At 45.8% G+C, this 20,266-nt stretch overlaps 1 protein-coding gene across 4 annotated transcripts in view; it reads right to left on the reverse strand.

Moving 5' to 3' along the window:
• Nucleotides 1-13,402: 13,402 nt before the first annotated feature.
• The window catches only part of LDLRAD4 (low density lipoprotein receptor class A domain containing 4), a 280,457-nt gene continuing 273,593 nt past the window's right edge, over nucleotides 13,403-20,266 (reverse strand). For 2 of the 4 annotated variants that reach the window (XM_021683043.1, XM_044920894.1), the window contains 2 exons: nucleotides 16,528-16,581; nucleotides 13,403-15,066 (listed from right to left, as the gene is read on the reverse strand). In XM_021683043.1, the coding sequence (XP_021538718.1) occupies nucleotides 14,536-15,066; nucleotides 16,528-16,581 (585 nt within the window). In that variant the 3' untranslated portion in view covers nucleotides 13,403-14,535. The remainder of the gene's footprint in view (nucleotides 15,067-16,527; nucleotides 16,582-20,266) is intronic. The other 2 variants (XM_021683042.1, XM_044920895.1) reach the window with 1 other exon arrangement.

The following is a 20,266-nucleotide window of genomic DNA, read 5'->3' on the forward strand; positions in this document are numbered from 1 at the left end:
GGTCTGTTCAGGTTTTCTATTTCTTCCTGGTTCAGTTTTGGTAGTTGATACGTCTCTAGGAATGCATCCATTTCTTCCAGGTTATCGAATTTGCTGGCATAGAGTTGCTCATAATATGTTCTTATAATTGTTTGTATTCCTTTGGTGTTGGTTGTGATCTCTCCTCTTTCATTCATGATTTTGTTGATTTGGGTCCTTTCTCTTTTCTTTTAGATAAGCCTGGCCAGGGGTTTATCAATCTTGTTAATTCTTTCAAAGAACCAGCTCCTAGTTTCGTTGATCTGTTCTACTGTTCTTTTAGTTTCTATTTCATTGATTTCTGCTCTGATCTTGATTATTTCTCTTCTCCTGCTGGGTTTAGGCTTTATTTGCTGTTCTTTCTCCAGCTCCTTTAGGGGTAGGGTTAGGTTGTGTACTTGAGACCTTCCTTGTTTCTTGAGAAAGGCTTGTATTGCTATATACTTTCCTCTTAGGACTGCCTTTGCTGCATCCCAATGATTTTGAATAGTTGTGTTTTCATTTTCATTGGTTTCCATGTATTTTTTAAATTCTTCTTTAATTTCCTGGTTGACCCATTCATTCTTCAGTAGGATGCTCTTTAGCCTCCATGTATTTGAGTTCTTTCCGACTTTCCTCTTGTGATTGAGTTCTAGTTTCAAAGCATTGTGGTCTGAAATTAGGCAGGGAATGATCCCAATCTTTTGGTACCAGTTGAGACCTGATTTATGACCTAGGATGTGATCGATTCTGGAGAATGTTCCATGGGCACTAGAGAAGAATGTGTATTCCGTTGCTTTGGGATGGAATGTTCTGAATATGTCTGTGAAGTCCATTTGTTCCAGCATGTCATTTAAAGTCTTTATTTCCTTGTTGATCTTTTGCTTAGACGATCTGTCCATTTCAGTGAGGGGGGTGTTAAAGTCCCCCACTATTATTGTATTGTTGTCAATGTGTTTCTTTGCTTTTGTTATTAATTGCCTTATATAACTGGCTGCTCCCATGTTAGTGGCATAGATATTTATAATTGTTAGATCTTCTTATTGGATAGACCCTTTAAGTAGGATATAGTGTCCTTCCTCATCTCTTATTACAGTCTTTGGTTTAAAATCTAATTTGTCTGATAGAAGGATTGCCACCCCAGCTTTCTTTTGGTGTCCATTAGCATGGTAAATGGTTTTCCACCCCCTCACTTTCAATCTGGGGGTGTCTTTGGGTCTAAAATGAGTCTCTTGCAGACAGCATATCAATGGGTCTTGTTTTTTTATCCAATCTGATAGCCTGTGTCTTTTGATTGGGGCATTTAGCCCATTTACATTCAGGGTAACTATTGAAAGATAGGAATTTAGTGCCATTGTATTGCCTGTAAGGTGACTGTTACTGTACATTGTCTGTGTTCCTTTCTGGTCTATGTTGCTTTTAGGCTCTCTCTTTGCTTAGAGGACCCCTTTCAATATTTCCTGTAGGGTTGGTTTTGTGTTTGCAAATTCCTTTAGTTTTTGTTTGTCCTGGAAGCTTTTTATCTCTCTTTCAATTTTCAATGACAGCCTAGCTGGATATAGTATTCTTGGCTGCATATTTTTCACATTTAGTGCTCTGAATATATCCTGCCAGTCCTTTCTGGCCTACCAGGTCTCTGTGGATAGGTCTGTTGCCAATCTAATGTTTCTACCATTGTAGGATACATATCTCTTCTCCCGAGCTCCTTTCAGGATTTTCTCTTTGTCTCTGAGACTCATAAGTTTTACTATTAGATGTCGGGGTGTTGACCTATTTTAATTGAATTTGAGAGGGGTTCTCTATGCTTCCTGGATTTTGATGCCTGTTTTCTTCCCCAAATTAGGGAAGTTCTCTGCTATAATTTGCTCCATTATACCTTCTGCCCCTCTCTCTCTTTCTTCTTCTTCTGGGATCCCAATTATTCTAATGTTGTTTCGTCTTATGGTATTGCTTATCTCTCGAATTCTGCCCTCGTGATCCAGTAGTTGTTTATGTCTCTTTTTCTCAGCTTCTTTATTTTCCATCATTTGGTCTTCTATATCACTGATTCTCTCTTCTCCTCATTTATCCTAGCAGTTTGTGCCCGCATATTTGATTGCACCTCATTAATAGCCTTTTTGATTTCAACTTGGTTAGATTTTAGTTCTTTTACTTCTCCAGAAAGGGTTTCTCTAATAACTTCCATGCTTTTCTCAAGCCCAGCTAGTATCTTTAAAGTGATGATTCTGAACTCTAGATCTGACATCGTACTAATGTCTGTATTGAGTAGGTCCCTGGCAGTCGGTACTACCTCTTGTTCTTTTTGTTGAGGTGATTTTTTCCGTCTTGTCATTTTGTGCAGAGGAGAATAGATTAATGAGAGAACAAAATGCTAGCAGAGTAACAACGTCCCCAGAAAATATACTCTAAACAAATCAGAAAAGACCTGAAACAGTGGGAAAAGAAAGGGAAAGAGAGAAAAAAGAAAAAGAAAAAGATAAAGATAAAAACAAACAAAAACAGAACAAAACAAAGCAACAACAACAAAAAAAACAGAATGTGATCAAATATGATCAGGCTGGTATATAGCTCAGTGCCACACACTAGATTTTGGGTGTATTTTGGTCTGTTAGAAGAAAGTGCCTCCCAAAATTTTAAAGAAAGAAAAACTTATATATGTACAAAAATAAGGGTTGATATGATGAAGGGATGGAATATGACTGTAAAGATGGAAAGTATAAAAAAATTTTATAAAAGGAATTGATAAGAAGTTGTTTGAAAAAAGAAAGAAGAGGATTTAAAAAAAAAAAAAGAAAAAAAAAGGGAGAGAATGTGGTCAGACAGGGGAGTAGAAAAACAGCATATACTAGAGATTTAGGGTATATTTTGATCTGTTAGAAGAAACTATCTCAAAATTTTAAAGAGAGAACAACTTATATATATATCCCAAAAATACAGGTAACTACTATGAAGGGATAGAATATGACTCTAAAAGTGAAAAATAAAAATGTTTTTTTAAAAAAGGGATTGATAAGATGTTGGTTGAAAAAGGGAAATAGAAAAATTCAAAAAAAAAAAAGAAAAAAAAAAGACAGTTAAAAAAAAATTAACTTTGAAAGACTAAAGAATCATGGTAAAAAAGCCATGAATTCTATGTGTAGTATTCCCCTAGCGCTGGAGTTCTGCCGTTCTCATTGATCAGTAAACTTGGTCTTGGCTGGCTGTTCTTGCTGATCTTCTGGGGGAGGGGCCTGTTGCCATGGTTTCCAAATGTTTTTGCCGGAGGTGGAATTGCCCCACCCTTGCCCCCTCCCAGCTAAGTAATCTACTCGGGTTTGCTCTCGGGAGCTTTTGTTCCCTGCAAGCTTTCCGTACATCTTTGGAGGCGGAGAGTGAAAATGGCGGCCTCCCAATCTCCGCCCGGGAGGAGCAGAGAACTCGGCCCCGCTCCTCAGTGCGCCCCCAGAGAAAAGCAATCAGTCACTTCCGGCTCCCCGGTCTCCGGCGGCACTCCGTGCTCACCCGGCCTATGACGGTGCGTTTCTATCTCTGGCACCTGACCCGGTGGAGTCTCCAAACCCAGCAGATCCCTGTGGTGCACTCCCGCGCCGCTCCTCCCAGGGGAGGAAGGTGAGTCTCCCTGGATCTGCCGCTTGTTGGGTCCCTGCTGGAGGAGCAGTGCCCCAACTGTGCCGCGGATCACGGTTTATGGCGACCCCGAGCTGAGAGCCCGCGCCTGGGCTCCACCTCTGCAGCCAGCTTCCCTGCTCTGTTACCTGGGAGCTCTGCCACACTCAGGCATCCCCGGTCTTTCTGTGACCCCAAGGTCCTGAGACCACACTGTCCCGTGAGGGTTCCATCCCCCCCCCCCCCCCCCCCCGCTTAGCCACCGGAGTGACGTCCGTCAGCGGTCTGCTCTGATTTTTATTATTTCCTTCTTTCAGCTAAGTTTGGGCTCAGTTTGTTCTTTCTCTAGTTCCTTAAGGCATAGAGGTAGATTGTTTATTTGTTAATGTGGGTGTTTATTGCTATGAATGTCCCTGTAAGAACTGCTTTTGCTGCATCCTATAGATTCTGATATTTTGTGTTTCCATTTTTGTTTGTCTCAAGAAACTTTTATTTCCCCTTTTAAATTACTCTGGTGCCTGTTTCTTTCAGTGGCATTTTAAGCTGTAGTAGTGAGTGTAGACAGCATTCCAAGGTAAAGTACTATCTACACATCTATAGTAATTGGGCAAATGTTTTTAAATTAAATCTAGAATATGGATGTTATAAAAATAGCAGCTCCTTTCATTGAGGGCCCTGCATGGCAAGCACACTCTGTCCTCCAGTCTTTCCATGGGTGTTCCTGTTGGACAGGTAACATTTAAAAGCAGTAGCCCATCAGGCACATTAATTTGAGATAAGGCTAATATTTGAACCACCCAGGTCTATAGGCTCCAAAATCTGTGCTGCCCTTTAATTGTAAGTAGGAAATCTTATAGAAGTGGGACAGATGCCAAATCACCTTAGAGTCCATGCCAAAGATGGGAGTGCCCTCACTCAGGGAAGACAGCAAGTGAGGGGGCATTGGGGTCACCTGGCCCACACAGTGGGGGAGACTGACCTTTGTACTCTGGCTTTAAAGCATGCTTCCTCTGTTAGCGTGGCTTGCTAGAAACTTTGGTGCTTAGAGATGCATGGTAACAGTAGCCACAATACAACTCTAAATGCAAATGGCTTTGTAAACAGGTTAAGTTATACAGGAGCTACTATATACAGGTATCTGTAAATATATGTGCAGGCTTCCTGATGAGGCCTTTTGAAAGTCTACATTTCAGTTACCACTATGCTGTGTTCAAATGATTAAAACTGTAGCTTTGCCATTTCTGACTTTTTAGAAAAGTGTGTAAAGGAGGGCGAATGAGGTTTGTAAAAGCTGAAGTCTGAACAGAGCATGATGTTAAAACAAAGAACTTCATGAATGCAAAGTTTTTACTTTGGGGCTGCTATTTTAAAACGAACATCGGAATTAGAATCCAAAGCAAAACAGAGTAACGAGCAATCTAATTATGATGTTCTAAGTAACAGACTCATTACAGAATGTTATGTGCAAGTACCAGCATGGAGAGTCACAAATACGGTGTTTTATTTCAAGGCTCACTATGAGTGGATCTCTGGGAGAGGATGCCCTGTGTTTCCAAATGTTCTCCTAAGGGGGCAGGAAGCGGGCAGCCGGAGGAGTGTGATTACTAGTTGCTCTGCTTAGCAGGAGCAGCCCTGCTGTTTCACAAACAAGCTAATAAACAGAATAAGTTGGTCAAAAGAAGCCAGAGATTGGAGGGGTTTGGGGTCCCGGCAGGCATGTTTTGGCAGCACTGAAGTACTGTGCCCCCCAGGTTGGGACACAAGGAAGCCCAGGCAGCAGCAGAGGTCATCATCAAGAAGGGGAGATGTTGGGCTCCGTTCATGTCCTGTGCTGAGTGTAAGCCTCTCTGGGAAAATGGCGGGTCCAGAACTGGGGCTTTCTCTCCCCTGCCAGCAGTGCCTGGATCTTTTAAGGACCTACTTGAGTGCGGTGTGCACCGTGGCAGAAGCGTGCGAGTTCCACTCCTGTGCTCCTTGGCCACGGTCATTTCAGCTCCAGCTGGGAGGGTTAGCTGCTACGCATGCTGGCAGCTTCCAGACATCAGTTGTCTGGGTTTTTCTGCCTCAGGGCTTCTCCAGAAGTCTTCAGTTTGTTCCCACCTAGGGTGTCTGGGAAGATAATCCCAAAGGGCAACCCTCAACAGTGGAGATTGGTGCCCCCGCCTCCCCTCCTTCTTGGCACCATCTTGAGCCCCAATCGCCTACAGTGGAAACCAGTGTGAACACCTTTGCCTGTCTCCTCTCTCATTACCTGCTTCGTCCTCTGAAAACAGCTCCCAGGCAAGTTACCTGCATGGAGATCCTCTTCTCAGATTTTGCTTTCAGGGAACCCCACATGGAGACAGCTACCAGGGGGCGCTTGGTATAGATTCCTTGTGGCAGAGGGGGAGTGGGGGTAGGGAGCTGTTTCTTTGCAGACCCCAGGATTTACTGAACAGGATCAAGGAGGCATCTCAAGCCCTGAACCCCCTCATTCCTATGCAGAAGTTTCTCCATGAGGAAAGTTTATACTAGTCTTAACTTCACTCAGGGATAGCAAGTTTGGGGATATTTTTTAATATTTCTTGAATGATCTACCGAATAAGAGATTATTTATTCCAGAGCATAGGATGATCTATCAATGACTATTTGCTGTTTTGAGGAAAAGAAATTCTTTCTTATAGCTGTTTTCCTCCTTACAGCATTTTAATCCCCTTTACAAAACAATTTTAAAGAAATTAATTCAGGGGCACCTGGGTGCCTCAGTCAGTTTTGCATCCAACTCTTCATTTCAGCTCAGGTCATGATCTCAGGGTCATGAGACAGAGCCTCATGTCAGGAGGGCATGGAGCCTGCTTAAGATTCTCCCTCTCCCTCTGCCCCTCCCCATCTCTCTCTCTCTCTCTCACTCTCTCAAGAAAAAAATTGAGAGTCTAAAATGGGTGTTACCAAAAATTATTTACATGGCATTTTTAAGATTTCAGTTTCCAAAGTTCATTTGTTTCCGAAGCTCATTACTAACATAGACATGCAAAAATAATTGTGTTTTTTGCAACCATGTTCACTTCACTTATTCTAGTAATTTGGAAGATTGTTTGAGGTTTTGTGCATACACAATTATGTTACCTGTGAATCTGTATATGTAATTAGAGCTTAGAGATATTATTCTAATCTCTCAGTGAAGGAAATTTAGAGTCCTTTTGCTACGTGGTCACAGACTGAGAACCTCTAATGCCAAGGACCTTAAACCTCTGAGGGATCTGTCTCCGGGTTGAACAGTTCCCATTGCTAGAAATCTTTTTTTTTTATATATTCAGTTAGCCAGCATATATAGTACATCATTAGTTTTTGATGTAGTGTTCAATGATTCATTAGTTGCCTATAACACCCAGTGCTTATCACATGTGCCCTCCTTAATGCCCATCACCCGGGCACCCCATCCCCCACCCACCTCCCCTTCAGCAACCCTCAGTTTGTTTCCCATAGTTAAGAGTCTCTCATGTTTGTCTCTCTCTCTGATTTCTTCCCATCCAGTTTTCCCTCCCTTTCCTTATGATCTTCTGCACTGTTTCTTATATTCCACATATGAGTGAAACCATATGATGTCTTTCTCTGCTTGACTTATTTCACTTAGCATAATCCCCTCCAGTTCCAACCATGTCAATGCAATGGTGGGTATTCATCCTTTCTGATGGCTGAGTAATATTCCATTGTACATATGAACCACATCTTCTTTATCCATTCATCTGTTGAAGGGCATCTTGGCTCCTTCCAGAGTTTGGCTATTGTGGACCCATTGCTAGAAATCTTGTTTGTGTTTTGGGCTTAGCTGATTTCTGTTTCTCTGTGACAGCCATCCCGAAACTGGGAGACAGCTACACAGCCCTTGGGCACCTCAGCTCAGGTGAAGCCATTCTCAATGGCTCCTCCCATGATGAGATCTGTGGGCAATCCCTGAACATTTCTATGTAGAACCTGGGCTTGAGGAAAGGTTAGCTGGGAAACCATAAGAATAGTGTTTCTTTGAGACTGGATTTTAAAACGCATGTAGTTCCCCCCCACACACACATATGTGCTTTGTTTTTGAAAGATTGCAAAAAAGAAAAACAGGACACACATGTATATCACTGATTATTTTTAATGATTTTGTGCTATGGTTTGACCACAGCATTAAGAACAAGCAGAAAAAGCTGATTTCATAACTAACAAACAGCACTTAGAGCAACATCTTTCTTTAAAAGTATTGCAATTACAGACCTTAGGTCTAAGAACTACATCACCATTGCTCAGTTAAAAGAGGCAGATACACAACAGTTGGAAATATTTCTCTGTATATAACTTGGAATTATGTTGAAAAGTAAGCACAAAGGGCTGTTACAGACTTTAATGACTGGTTATCAGAGCTCACATGAACTACTGAAAAGTTTGAATACAGTTGTACTTTTTTAGTTGGCTGCTTTATAATAAAAATTAAATGAACTCAATGCTATGAATAGTGTTGTACACATTTAAAAATAGCTTTCCACTAGACAATTACAAAATGTGATCTTTGAAAGCCATGAAATGAAAAATAGCAAGATACCAACAAGCACATTAAGATGAACCAGTACCATTAACAGTAAAGTGTAAGCCTCAGTTAGTTCTGTAGAAAGGAAGCAATGGTGTGGTAACACACTTTAGTACCTCTGAGTCTAGAACATTCTCTGATGACACTCATGCTCAACAGTTCTCCCAAGAGAAGGAACCGGGAGGGTGGGAGTGTTGCTCCTGACAGCAGAGGGCCTTGGCTCCTAATGTCAAACCAGAACCACAAGGAGCCCCTGCAGTTCACAAGGGAAGCAGACGGGGGCTGGACGGGACAAAGCCCCCAGGAGATAGCTATCTTGTCATGCCCTTTCAGAACAGACAGTCCGAGAAGGGCTGACTTTTCAACCTTCAGCAACAAGAGTTGCATTGTAGAGGTGTTCTCAATGTAAGGAGAATCTGTAATAGTCTGCTTTCTGGAGGATAAGGGCATGATTCTCTCGTGATTTTCAAAATCAGAACATACGCCACAGAGCAAATAAAAAACATGGGTTTTATTAGAATTAACATCTTCTGGTGACAGAATAGAGTGGAAATATGGATCAGATGGGCAAAATTTCCCTGACTGCCTTTAAGGACGACACTGGAAAGGAGGCACACACCCATGATTCAACCGCGGTTTTGGTAAACACGTGAAAGGCTTTTTCCTTTTTTAGTATTAGGATATTTGAAGATAAATGCAGAGGTCACAACGGACACAACACTGAGCTGAACGGATAGATGCTGCGTAAGAGGTGTGACAGAGCATGCGACTGAAAACGTCGTCCCTAACTGCTGGCAAAACCTAGCTTGTCAAGATCACCACAATACACCAACAGGAACGGATAGAAGATTCTTCACTTGACTGGCTGATAGCTAATTCTCTGTGAATGATAACCCAAAACAAAACAGTTTTTCTAAGAGTGGGGTCTTCTCCTAAGTGGATTTGTTTTTCCTGAGATACTCTTGCCCTACACACGCATTCGTTCATTGGCTCCACAGCTTCAGTTTGTCAAAGAAAAAGGCACAGAGAGACTAGGGACACAGACAGCTGCCAACGCCTCTGTACGGAACAAAGTCCTCTGCTGCTGGCCAATTTACTGAACTTGGACATAATTTCTGCAATTTTAACAAAGTACGTGCTTCTCCCTGGGGCCTGACATCTCCACTATTCTACAACATGAGATATCTTTTCATAAAGCAAAGGTGAAAAAAACTTTTTTTTTTTTTCTGACTCTACCACTGGTCCAACTGAGCCTTACTAAAGAGATGAAAATGAGAAGCATCTAGTGGCAACCAAAAAGCTGTGGGATTCTTTTTAAATTATTTTTTTTAATAAAGGGTTTTCACAGCAAAGATGCAACTCTCAATTGCTATACATATGCTGGTCATAAACAGTGGCTTGCTTGTTCAGACTTCTTTCCCTTGTGTTATAATATTGATATTTAATAGGAAAATAAACTACATAGACTTTTATCTGTATGCATCCATTTGCAAATTTCCTTACAAAAGAGGACAAAGCACATAGGCATTCACAAATTCTATGCCATTTCTGTTAAAATCAGTATCTATACATTATATTACAGTATTAACAATCTTTTGTTCTACCCATTGGGTAGGATATGTGCATAATATATTCAAGTTATATACAGCACCTTACAAATAAAAACATAAGAGAAGACAGACAACTGAAAAAGCACCATTGTAAGTGAGGCACAACAAAGGTGGGGGCAGAGTGTGGTGGTGGGGGGCTCAGTTCCTGGGCCTGCTGAAGTCAGCAGGAGCCCCCGGCATGCAGAGCTCTTTGGAACGCCACGGGCGACGCGACATGCGGGTAGGGCGTTGGCACCCCCACCACACTGCACACAAACAAGCACAGGCCGAGGAAGGAAAGAGGATCAGAGGAAGGCCGCGCTTTCTTGGCAAGGCATTCTGACTCACACACCCCAGCGTCCTGATGGCCTGGAAAGCCGCTGCTGCAAACAACCGTCTAAGCCTGGCAGTAAATCACAAACTCGAGCTATGCGAAAGACACAGTACTTTGGGTGGTAAAATAACCTCGGCTGAAATCTTAGGTCCTGAAAAATGCAGGGTATGGCGAGGCAGGAGTATTTTGCAAGGTCCCCTGGCTGGCCTTGGCAGCTGGTGCCAGTCAAGGGAGCTGCAAAGCTGCCGAGACTAGCTTTTGTGGTCTGGGGCCAAAGCGGTTTCTTCATCTGTGACTTTGGTGGGCACTGGTGGATACCGTGTGGCTCCCACTGAGGAGGGGAGACCCACCAGCCCGTCACCCAATCATGTCATTTCATTTAGGTTCACAAAGGCCAAGTAATCTGGGTGAGCGTCAGCAGAACGGAGCCTGTGTGGGACCCTTCAGCTAGGATTGGGGGCCCTGGCAGAGAGGGGAGGCAGCCTTGGGGGGGGCGTGTCACCATACAAAGGCTTGGTGCCAAGCGTGGCCATATGTCTTGTTTTAGCCACAGACAAAACCGCAAAGTTAAAAACCAAGTGTCCTTCCCAATTTCCCTCCCCCCACCGCCTTTGCACACTGCTGAGCTTTGGAAATCTGAAGAGAAATGAACAGCATACGAGACAACATGCAGTTAACGGTGCCGCTCTACATAGCGAACCTCACGCAGGAGCCCCGGCAGAGCCAACACCAGATGGAGGCTGCAGGCAGGGAGCACAGGGCTGGGGGAGGCCCCCAGCCCTGCCCCAGAGGACCCCACCAGGACCCTTCTACGGGCACCCCCTAGTCAGAAAAGCAACTGGACAGATGGTGCAGGAGGGCCCTGTCAAGGGGGGCAACTCTGCTTCTGAGGGAAGGCTGTGATTTGACCGGATTCTTCCAGGTCAGTGCAGCTTTCTAGCAGTGCGTGCCATTTGAGCCCTTCTCATTCTTACGAAAGTAGACTAAAGGTGAAGAAGATCAAATGAAGATGTTCAGAAGCCCGAGGCGTGCTCATCTGTGCACCACATTCCTACGCCAGTGCTTCTGAAGGCCTCCCAGCCCCTGTCCTCCCCGAAGAGTTTGAGCTAAAATCAGCAGATACACGTGAAGTCCTCTTCAGGACAAGTCTTTGCAAGTTTTAAATACTCTCTTCAGCTATATTGAAATTTCTTGTGGGCTGTGTGTCCATGTGCCTATGCGGCGGGGAAGGACAGAAGGCATGCTTGTCAAACTCCTTAACACTAACTTTTGGTCAGGGACACAAAGAATGGAGCAATGTTTACTTAATTACACAGTTTGTTTAGCAAAATCTCATTTGTGCTAAGGACTGCTTTGGCAACTGAAGAACACAGACCTCCTGAAAAAGCAAATACACCCCTGAAGACTGTGTTCCTAGAAACGGGATTCAACATGCCTTGGGTTTCCTACTTCTGGAAGTCCGGGGATGGCAGCCGGATGCCCGGGAGCACCAGTTCCCACCCACTGCTCCTTTGAACAATGCAATCCTTTATCCTCTCTACTGAAATAATAAACCTACCACGGATTGCCTACATCACAGGTTCCCAAGCCAGACCCTAGGGTCTCCTAAGCACGTGGGCTTCTTGAACATTGGGCCCCCATACAAGCTGCCTCCTCACATCATCTCTTGTCCCTCACCCGGCCAGTAATGTGGTGTGAACAGGGCAGCCACACCTTCCAAGAAGCCATGGATCTAAATCACCTTTTCCCCATGTCGAAGGGAATTGACTATTAATTCAATTCATGACCTTAGCTTTCAAACTAATTCATCACAGAGGTCCAGCCTCAAAGACCATCAAGTCATGGTTTGATAGATCTGTGTCTTGAAATAACTATTTAACTCCAAGGGCAATTCTCTAGGGTGGCCGAATGGGAGGAACTCCTTTGAAGGACGATTAAAGTTATTTGAATTAAATAATTGCTTTGCCAATTATTGTGGACATCTGCAAAACATTCATGAACTTGCCAAGTGACTAGGGAATTTACCAGTTTCCGACTGTAGCTCATTCCGGTAGCAGGTAGGAAAAGGACTGTGAAACCGTTTTGAGCAAGAGCTATATAAGGCGGGTTCACCACTTTACCAAAATTGCAGGTGAGGTTTGGAATGATGACTAACCTTCTCCTTTTGCATCTGACAGGACACCTAGCCCACCCTGAGCCCCCACCCGTGGGGGGTCCTGACTGGGTCAGGTGCTAACATTCCCCTGCGGGGCCACGTGAGGCTTCATGCCAAGGGGATGCCCAGCTTGCTTAAGCGCAGGCCTGTGACCCAGGCAGCGAGCGGAGCTGTGGGAGGGACTGGGGCACGGGAGAGGCAGTCTCTGGGTCTGAGTCCGGGCTCCCAGGGATCTGCCTGGTCTTGGAATCCCCGAGGCAGCCCCCGGAACACAAGCCTCCAAACAGGCTCTGAGGCCTGAGTGGCAGCTTCTGCCCCACCTTTTCTCTCTCTCTCTGAAGAGTGACTAGTTCTGTGGAGGTTACTGTGTGAAACGGATGAGTGCAACGGAGATTCTGAGCCTCCAAACAAAACAAAACCCAGCCACCTCCTGACCAAGAGAAGTAGCAGAAAGGAGCAGTGGACAGGACATTCTCCAGCTCTGAGCCCACAGCACCAAGTCACCTCCCTGAGAAACCACCCCAGAGACCCACAGACAGACAAGAACACACGTGTGCCGATTCAGCAGGAAAACTGCAGAGATCAGAGTCACTGAGCCATCATTCCAAATTCACTGTTTTATATGCAGAGACCAAAGGGGACAAGCCCTCCCGAGGCCTGGTGCCGGCCAAACCCACAGGCTACGGCTGTCACACGGGCCAGATGCTGGCTTCCACATGAGGAAGTTATCTATTCTACAGAAGAGCAAATGCTCGGAAATATCAGGAGTAGTAAAGCGAAGACTAGCAATATTTAAAATTGGCCTTCTAGTTGCATTGAACTACGTGTTGTGCTTTTTATCCTGTGCGCTTCCAGTCGCTCCCTGTCCTGCACTGTTGGGTAACCGTCTGGGGAGCCGAGGACACTCCCCCCGGAGCTGGGGTGGGCTCTGAGCACCGCATCCCTCCAAGAGCGCAGCGCCATGGGCAGTGACGTGCAAGGGCTTGTTCCGGTGCGGGGCACCTCGGCGTGCTCTCATCCGCTCCAGGGGCCTCCTGCGCATGAAGAAGCCTTGCACACTGTGGCCAGGTAGGCTGCCTCGGGGGCCACGGCGGAGAGCCTCCAGAGCCCTGACCAGCCATCCAGGCCTGAACTGAACTACCTAGCTAGAAAAGGAGAGAGAAAACGGGGAATACACTGAGAAGTCACATAGTTCAACAGTATTAAAAATAACCACCTTGCATTTTAAACAATTTATTGCATAAAATAATGTATGTATCTGAGTATATTTCATGCTACAGTGGAAAAAAAACCTCTAAATTACTGAAGAAACTGCACCGCGGGAGGATGGGCAGCACTGCATGATACCGGGTACATAAATGCATGTGTTGGGGTCAAAGTTAATCAAATATGCAGCCTAAGACTAGCAGAGTAACTCAACAAGTCAGAAATGCTGGGATTTAGTATTTCCTATCTTCCATCCAAAAGTCTCCAAATACTTCAGTGGTGCACTGCTATGTGAAGCAAACTCCTGCAACAGGAATGGCTTCCAGATTTAGGTAAGTTGGTGTATGTGAGGCCACATCCCCAAACATCTTTTCTCGCGTGATTATGGGGAACACTCCAGGTATTCCTCGAGCCTAATAATAATCCACAGGTGAGAAGACAACATACAGAACGTCACATGGAACAGTCCCCTCATATATAAACATTTAGATAGTGCAACTTTTTAAAAACACATCATCACAACACAAATTAACTCCTTGCATTCATCTAACTTCTTCACTTTATACCTTGGCACACAAAACAGGAATTCTGAATCATGTTTTTAAAACAAAATAAAAGTTCCACACCTTGGGAGAAAAAGCAAACTGGCCGATACTTCCCCATGATAATATATAATAATGCATCCTTCTTTATCAATTAGTTATAAAACGGGCCATTCTGGCCTCTTTCTCTGAAAAGTCTCCTTTCATAATTAAATAAATCAAATACCTCTGTGGGTTTTATTTCATGATCTCTTCCAAGCATCCCTTTCTCTGTGTTCCCAAGCCCGCCCTTTGCCAAAACCAGCCCCCACCCCCACCCCGTCCTGACGCCTGTCCCCAGATAAACACTGTTCGCGGTCAGACCGGATGGAAGTTTGTATTATTTCAGTCTAGTCTGCATGCAATTCCCCTGAAAGGAATCAGAAATAAAGACCACGTTTGCACATTTGGTTTTACTTCGTTGTAGCAGGTGAGACGGACCACCACCGTGCCCGAGGTGCGGAGGCGGCGCGGCCCTCCTCCCTGCTTGGCGTCTTCCTCCTCCTGTGCACGTGGGTGGGTCAGACGAGGTTGCCGGGCTTCCTGTCTTTGCCCTGGAGGGGCAGCACTGTGCCCCCCGAGCTGTCCTGCTGAAACGGCAGTCTGCTCGCCCGGTGCGCGCTACTGTGCTGGTGATGGAAGAAGGAGGCGCCCGGGTAGTGGCCCATCACCTCGCTGTACGTCGGGGGCGGCCCCTCCATCCTCCCGTTACTGCTGCGGGTGCTGGCACTTATGCCCGAGTTGCTGCTCGGCGGACACGGGCCCCCACTGCACACGGAAATGTCTATCAAATCGCTGTCGAATATGGTTCGGTTGGGCGGGGCCCGCACAGATTCTCGGTTGAGTTCTCTCTGCTGTTCAGGGTCCCTGAGCTGCAGGGCGCAGGGCCCCTGGTAAGGAGGCGGCTCCTCCCCGTCAGACAAGGAGATGGTGGGAGGAAGGTCGATCTCGTGCTGCACGTAGGGGTAGGTGGGCTGGAAACGGCTGAACCGGTCCCTCTGGATAAAGGATGGGGCGGTAAACCTGTCCCTGGACCTCGGGGCATACATGATCTGCAAGGGAAGGAGGAGAGGGTTGAAGACATCCGCGACACAAGGACCACGAATGTGATGGTATCAAGAAAGTTCATGCCTGGTCTGTGTTCTCAGCAGTTTGGAGACTTTTTTTTTTTTAAGATTTTATTTATTTGACAGAGAGACACAGCGAGAGAGGGAACACAAGCAGGGGGAGTGGGAGAGGGAGAAGCGGGCTTTCTGCCGAGCAGGGAGCCCCATGCGGGGCTGAAGGCGGAGCTGAAGGCAGACGCTTAATGACTGAGCCACCCAAGCGCCCTCAAACAGTCCTCAAAACAGGAAACAACAGGAAAAGTCTATTTCAGGGAAAAAAAAAAAGTCGTTTTCTTATTCCCTGTGACTTACACTACTCATCTTGCCAAACTACAGGTAATCTAGGATGGTTCAACAGGGGAGACTGTGGTTAACTGGTTTAATGGGAGTTACGGTGTACACTATGTATACATTTTCTGCTGGTTCCAGTAGAATACAACAGCAATTTCCAGAGTTCAGTAAACAGGGACGGGGTGGAAGAACGCTGTTCGGGGGGCGTTGCAGTCCTGACCAGCTGGTGACAGTTCTGGGCCCCCACCCCTTCACCTGGAGCAGAAGGACCATGCTGCCTGCTCTCTCACCTATGATTCAGAAGAGTAGGGGGGCCCTCAGAGTTTTCATTGTAAATGTAAGTTTAATTGCACACAATGGTACTTGGGGTAGGTACAAGGCACTGGGTCAATTTATGAATTATTTACAGGAGCACGTTGATCTATCAATTACTTAAGAAAATACAGAAAAAGTGAGTTCTTTTTCCTTCTAGGTTCTAGGCTTATCCAGTTGTTTCATTCTGGATAAAAGTTTCCTGTAGTTATTTTTAGTAACTGACATGAAAAATATTTTGTACTCCAAAGTAAATATAATTACAGATTTGTTTTCCCAAAATGAATCCAAGTACTATTCTTCTTACATAATCCTCTCACCTATTCCACCATCCAAATTTCTTCTAGAGGAAAGAGATATATACAGATCTAAAGATATATATCTCCACTAACTTCTCTCACACCATATTTTTAACTTACAGGCAAAAATTATGTTATTTAAAAAAAATCATATTATTAAACTTGGAGATGTATTTATAAACTATGCCCATATCTGCCAAGCCTCATTATTAGCAGCTTATGGGACCATGTAAAGATCAGTGATTCTCAACCTGGTTTCTGTAAGGAGCTTCAGACAAGCAGGAATCATCTCTAGGACATTCCAGGGCAAAACTCCTCCCCACCTTTTTAACCCAAAGTTACAGCATACACCTTAAGGGAAATGCATTATTTCTTAATCTATGCTGTAATACACTTAGCCTTTCCACCAGTTTTGCTGCAGTGTTTTTTCCCCTCCTCCCTCCCCTGACATGGGTGCAGCAGCTACCTCCAGCAGCCCACCCCCCACCCCTGCCCAACTCCTTACCTCTGAGGCCCCTGGCCGAGGCCCGGAGCTGCCTGAAGGCCACAGGCGCCCTTCCTGGCAGTGGGAGGACAAGAAACATCACAAGAAAATCATTAGTTTCATACAACAGCACCCAGAATCAAGGGATCACATTCCTCTTTGACAGAAGCAGACCTGTTTAAAACATGGAGTGACAAAGAACTGATCCTTTTTCACACCTAACATCCAAACAGAGAATTGTGACCACAAGGAAAAGGTAGGAGGTTTTGGTCTCAGCCATAATAGATTTGAAATAGATCTGAAATCAAGTATCTTCCGAACTATACACCTGTGTGTTTGCAATGCATTCAAAATGGCCTCAAAACTGCATTCAAAACTGCATTCAATCACCACCCGGATCTGCGTGGGTCTGGGTGAATCCAAGCTCTTATTCGGAGGCCTGCCCACACAATGGGTGCTAGCGGCATGGGGCGGAGCGCCAGACAACACCCTTCTGAACTGCAACCAGCTTGGACCTAAGCAACAGCAGTACTAGAAGGAAAACACTAGCTAGCCACGCTGGTTGGCTTTCAGACCCCGAACTGAGTTTCCAAGAGCCCAAACGCCCTTCGAGTGTCTTGTAGTGAGTTTATTCTTGAGTCTATATATTCATAAGGCACATGTAACTGGACATCTAGTTGTTTAATATCTTTTTCAAAAATGTTTGACCAGACCCACAAGGTGACGAGCAAACAGTAGACGTGATTAAGGGTCATTTCTAACTCCGTAAATTTGTTTACAAGGCATTTCAATATGTCCTCCCTTTTGAACGCAAATTGTTGGCTATTGCCAGCGTCTGTTGGGCTATGTATTAGCTTAAGGCCTGTTACTCTAAGAAAGAGAGTAAGGACAGCTGGGTTGGTGGTGGTGGTGGTGGTGGGGAGAGATGCCTGTATTTTTGGATTCCTAGGAATATGCATACATGACTTTGTGCCATCACTGAGCCTCCTGAAGTCTAAGAACGCCCACGAGTCAGCCTGCCAGGTAAAACACCCCTACGTCTTTGGACGCGAAGGCCAACCCTCTCTTGCTCCCTTTTGTAGGCCAGAATTCTAATACAAACACTCCCTTCACACCTAAACAGTGCGCTTGTCTGGTACATACAACCTGTTCCTAAGATACCCGCAGGACATCATGGAATCAGGGGCAAAAATATGAACAGGCCCAGCTGCACTTAGAGGAAGTTGGGGCTTAGGGTCTGACTATGAAATCATGTAATGGGCCGTTTTGGCTCCGGCATGGCGACAGGTGACAGACGGCCCCAAGTCGAATCTAATCAAGCAGCTGCCCTGCACCCACAGGCAGCCACCAGGCCCAGAGCTGCACGGAGCTGGCGCAGCTTCCTCGGGGCCAAAGGGAAACAATCAGTATGCCTCTGGGTGATTGTCGCCACTCTCAGATTGAAAACAGCGTGAAAACGAAGCCTTGCATAGCTCTCTGACTTGTAATTCTGCCCCAGCAACTCTTCATGTCCGTCACGTGAGCTTGGGGCCACTCCTGCACCTGCACACACTGGCCACCCCTCTGACCCTGGGGACTGGCACCAGGCGACAGCCAGAGCAGGAGGCTGACGCAGAGTGAGCCGCCTAAGGGCCAGAAATAACAGCACCACGCGAGGTGACCCAGAAGTAGGGGCTCGCACATTTTCTGAAAACGGAAATAGCCATCCTCAATGGTTTTACTTCCCTAGAAATGAGCCAAACTGGGACACTGCCTGGAAGAGACCACGCCTTGTGGTCTTGAGCCTCCATTCACCGAAGTCATACCCGCCTTCTGTCGCCAGTTCCACTTGGTGCTTTGTGACCTCTCACCGGGCCTCCTCCAAGCACCGCTGGGGCCGCTCTCCTGCCTTCGGCACCACCCTCCCTTCCTGGTATGTGCCACGTGGCCCCAAGCTCGGCGGTGCCTCCAGCTCTGCGTTTGGTAAAATGTGAGGAGGTCCTCAGACCCCACCTGGGGCACGTCTGCTCTCGCTGTGGGCTCCCTGGGCCACTCCCTCCCGCCCCCCTCCTTGCAGGGCCATCCTGGTGGGGATGGGTCCACGCCACTGCACCTCCCAGGAGCTCCAGTACCCAGTTACGGGGGCCTCCTGGATTCCGATGGAATCCCAGCACCAAGCTGTTTGCACGGAGCTCATCAGCTTCTCCCGGAACTTCATATTCCTCTGCCACTGGGGCTCATCCTCTTACCATGCCCCCTCGCCCCACTCTACCTCCCTCATTGCCATGATGAATATTTTATTTATTTATTTATTTATTTTTAAAGATTTTATTTATTTATTTGTCAGAGAGAGAGAGCACAGGCAGGGGGAGAAGCAGGCTCCCCACTGAGCAAGAAGCCCGCACAGGGTTCCATCCCAGGACCCCGGGATCACGACCTAAGCCGAAGGCAGATGCCCAATCGACTGAGTCACCCAGGTGCCCCTCCATCATTAATATTTTAACAACGACATGGCTTATTTAACCATCCACTAACAACTCCCTGCCCCCTGATTCATTCATTTTTATAGGACACTTATTTTTTAGGGCTTTCACCCACACAGTACGCAGGAGACCATGAAAACTATAAGATCTACAAGATGCCATGGTGAGAACAGTTAGGGTCAGCAGCCCAGAAAAGCTATCATTCTAGTTCTGTGCTGGTACATGGAGAACTGAGACCCAGAAGATGGCCAGAATTCTAGAAAGGCTGGCTCCCAGCCGATTTGATGGTTAGGGGACCTGCCTCACTCAGGCCCTCATGCCATAAGCTGCAGTGGCCACACCCCGGGGGCTGTCCCATGCCGCCCATCACCAGACTGTCCTCAGGAGCACCAACTCGCACATTGCTGGTGAAGCCCGATGATTCTTGCCCCCCAGGTGAGGTGAAGTCCTTGGACTATGATCTGACCCCATGACCAGTGTCCTCCAAGGGGCCTGTACTATCTTTTCAGAAAGCTGTGGCTAGCTGAACTCAAAGACATGGGCCCTCTTGCCTAGATCCCTCTGTTTCTTCATCTCCAAACACTAGTGGTGACATTTTCAGGGAGAAGGGGCTCATCCTACAGCTGGGATTTACTCAAATGGCAATATTTCTGGATCCTCATTATGGTAGCAATTTTTATCTCAACAGAGAAGTCTCCATTGTTCCTGGCTAATGCTTATATTATTACATGGTATTATACTTGGAAGAAGCTGTGAATTAAGATAATACTTAAAATAGTTCATAGAAATTTGAGCAATAGGAATAAAATTTTGCTAATATTTTTATGCAGGCTTAAACAAATTCCTTCCCTTACAGCTGTTTCCTTGTTAGCATACCCACCAAAAGGAAGGGAAGCATTCGTTCATTACTTCATAATATATCTACTGAACACTTCCTGACAAGAGGTCTTGATCCCAACACGTGAGGTGATGTGCATAACCGAATAGCCCCTGTGCCACACCTCCCCATGGGATGGGGGGTTGGGGGAAACAGGGAGTCTGGACAACCCCCCCGAGGTTAAGCTGTCACTCCCCCCTCCCCCTTGTTCTACTCAAGAAAGCATGGAATGTGATTTGTCGTGACATCACTCTAAGGATCACTTTGAATCAATTCTAGTTCATTTTTTTTAAGGTATATTATTCTCAAGTCGCTCATGTTGTATCTATTATTAGTCCCAGTTACTTGAGACACACATTAAAACTGAGGACAACACATGGGGGACTGTCACACCTGATCTAGGATGCTTACGAGAAAGGCA

The sequence above is a fragment of the Neomonachus schauinslandi genome, chromosome 14 (genome assembly GCF_002201575.2).
Source record: "Neomonachus schauinslandi chromosome 14, ASM220157v2, whole genome shotgun sequence".
NCBI lineage: Eukaryota > Metazoa > Chordata > Mammalia > Carnivora > Phocidae > Neomonachus > Neomonachus schauinslandi.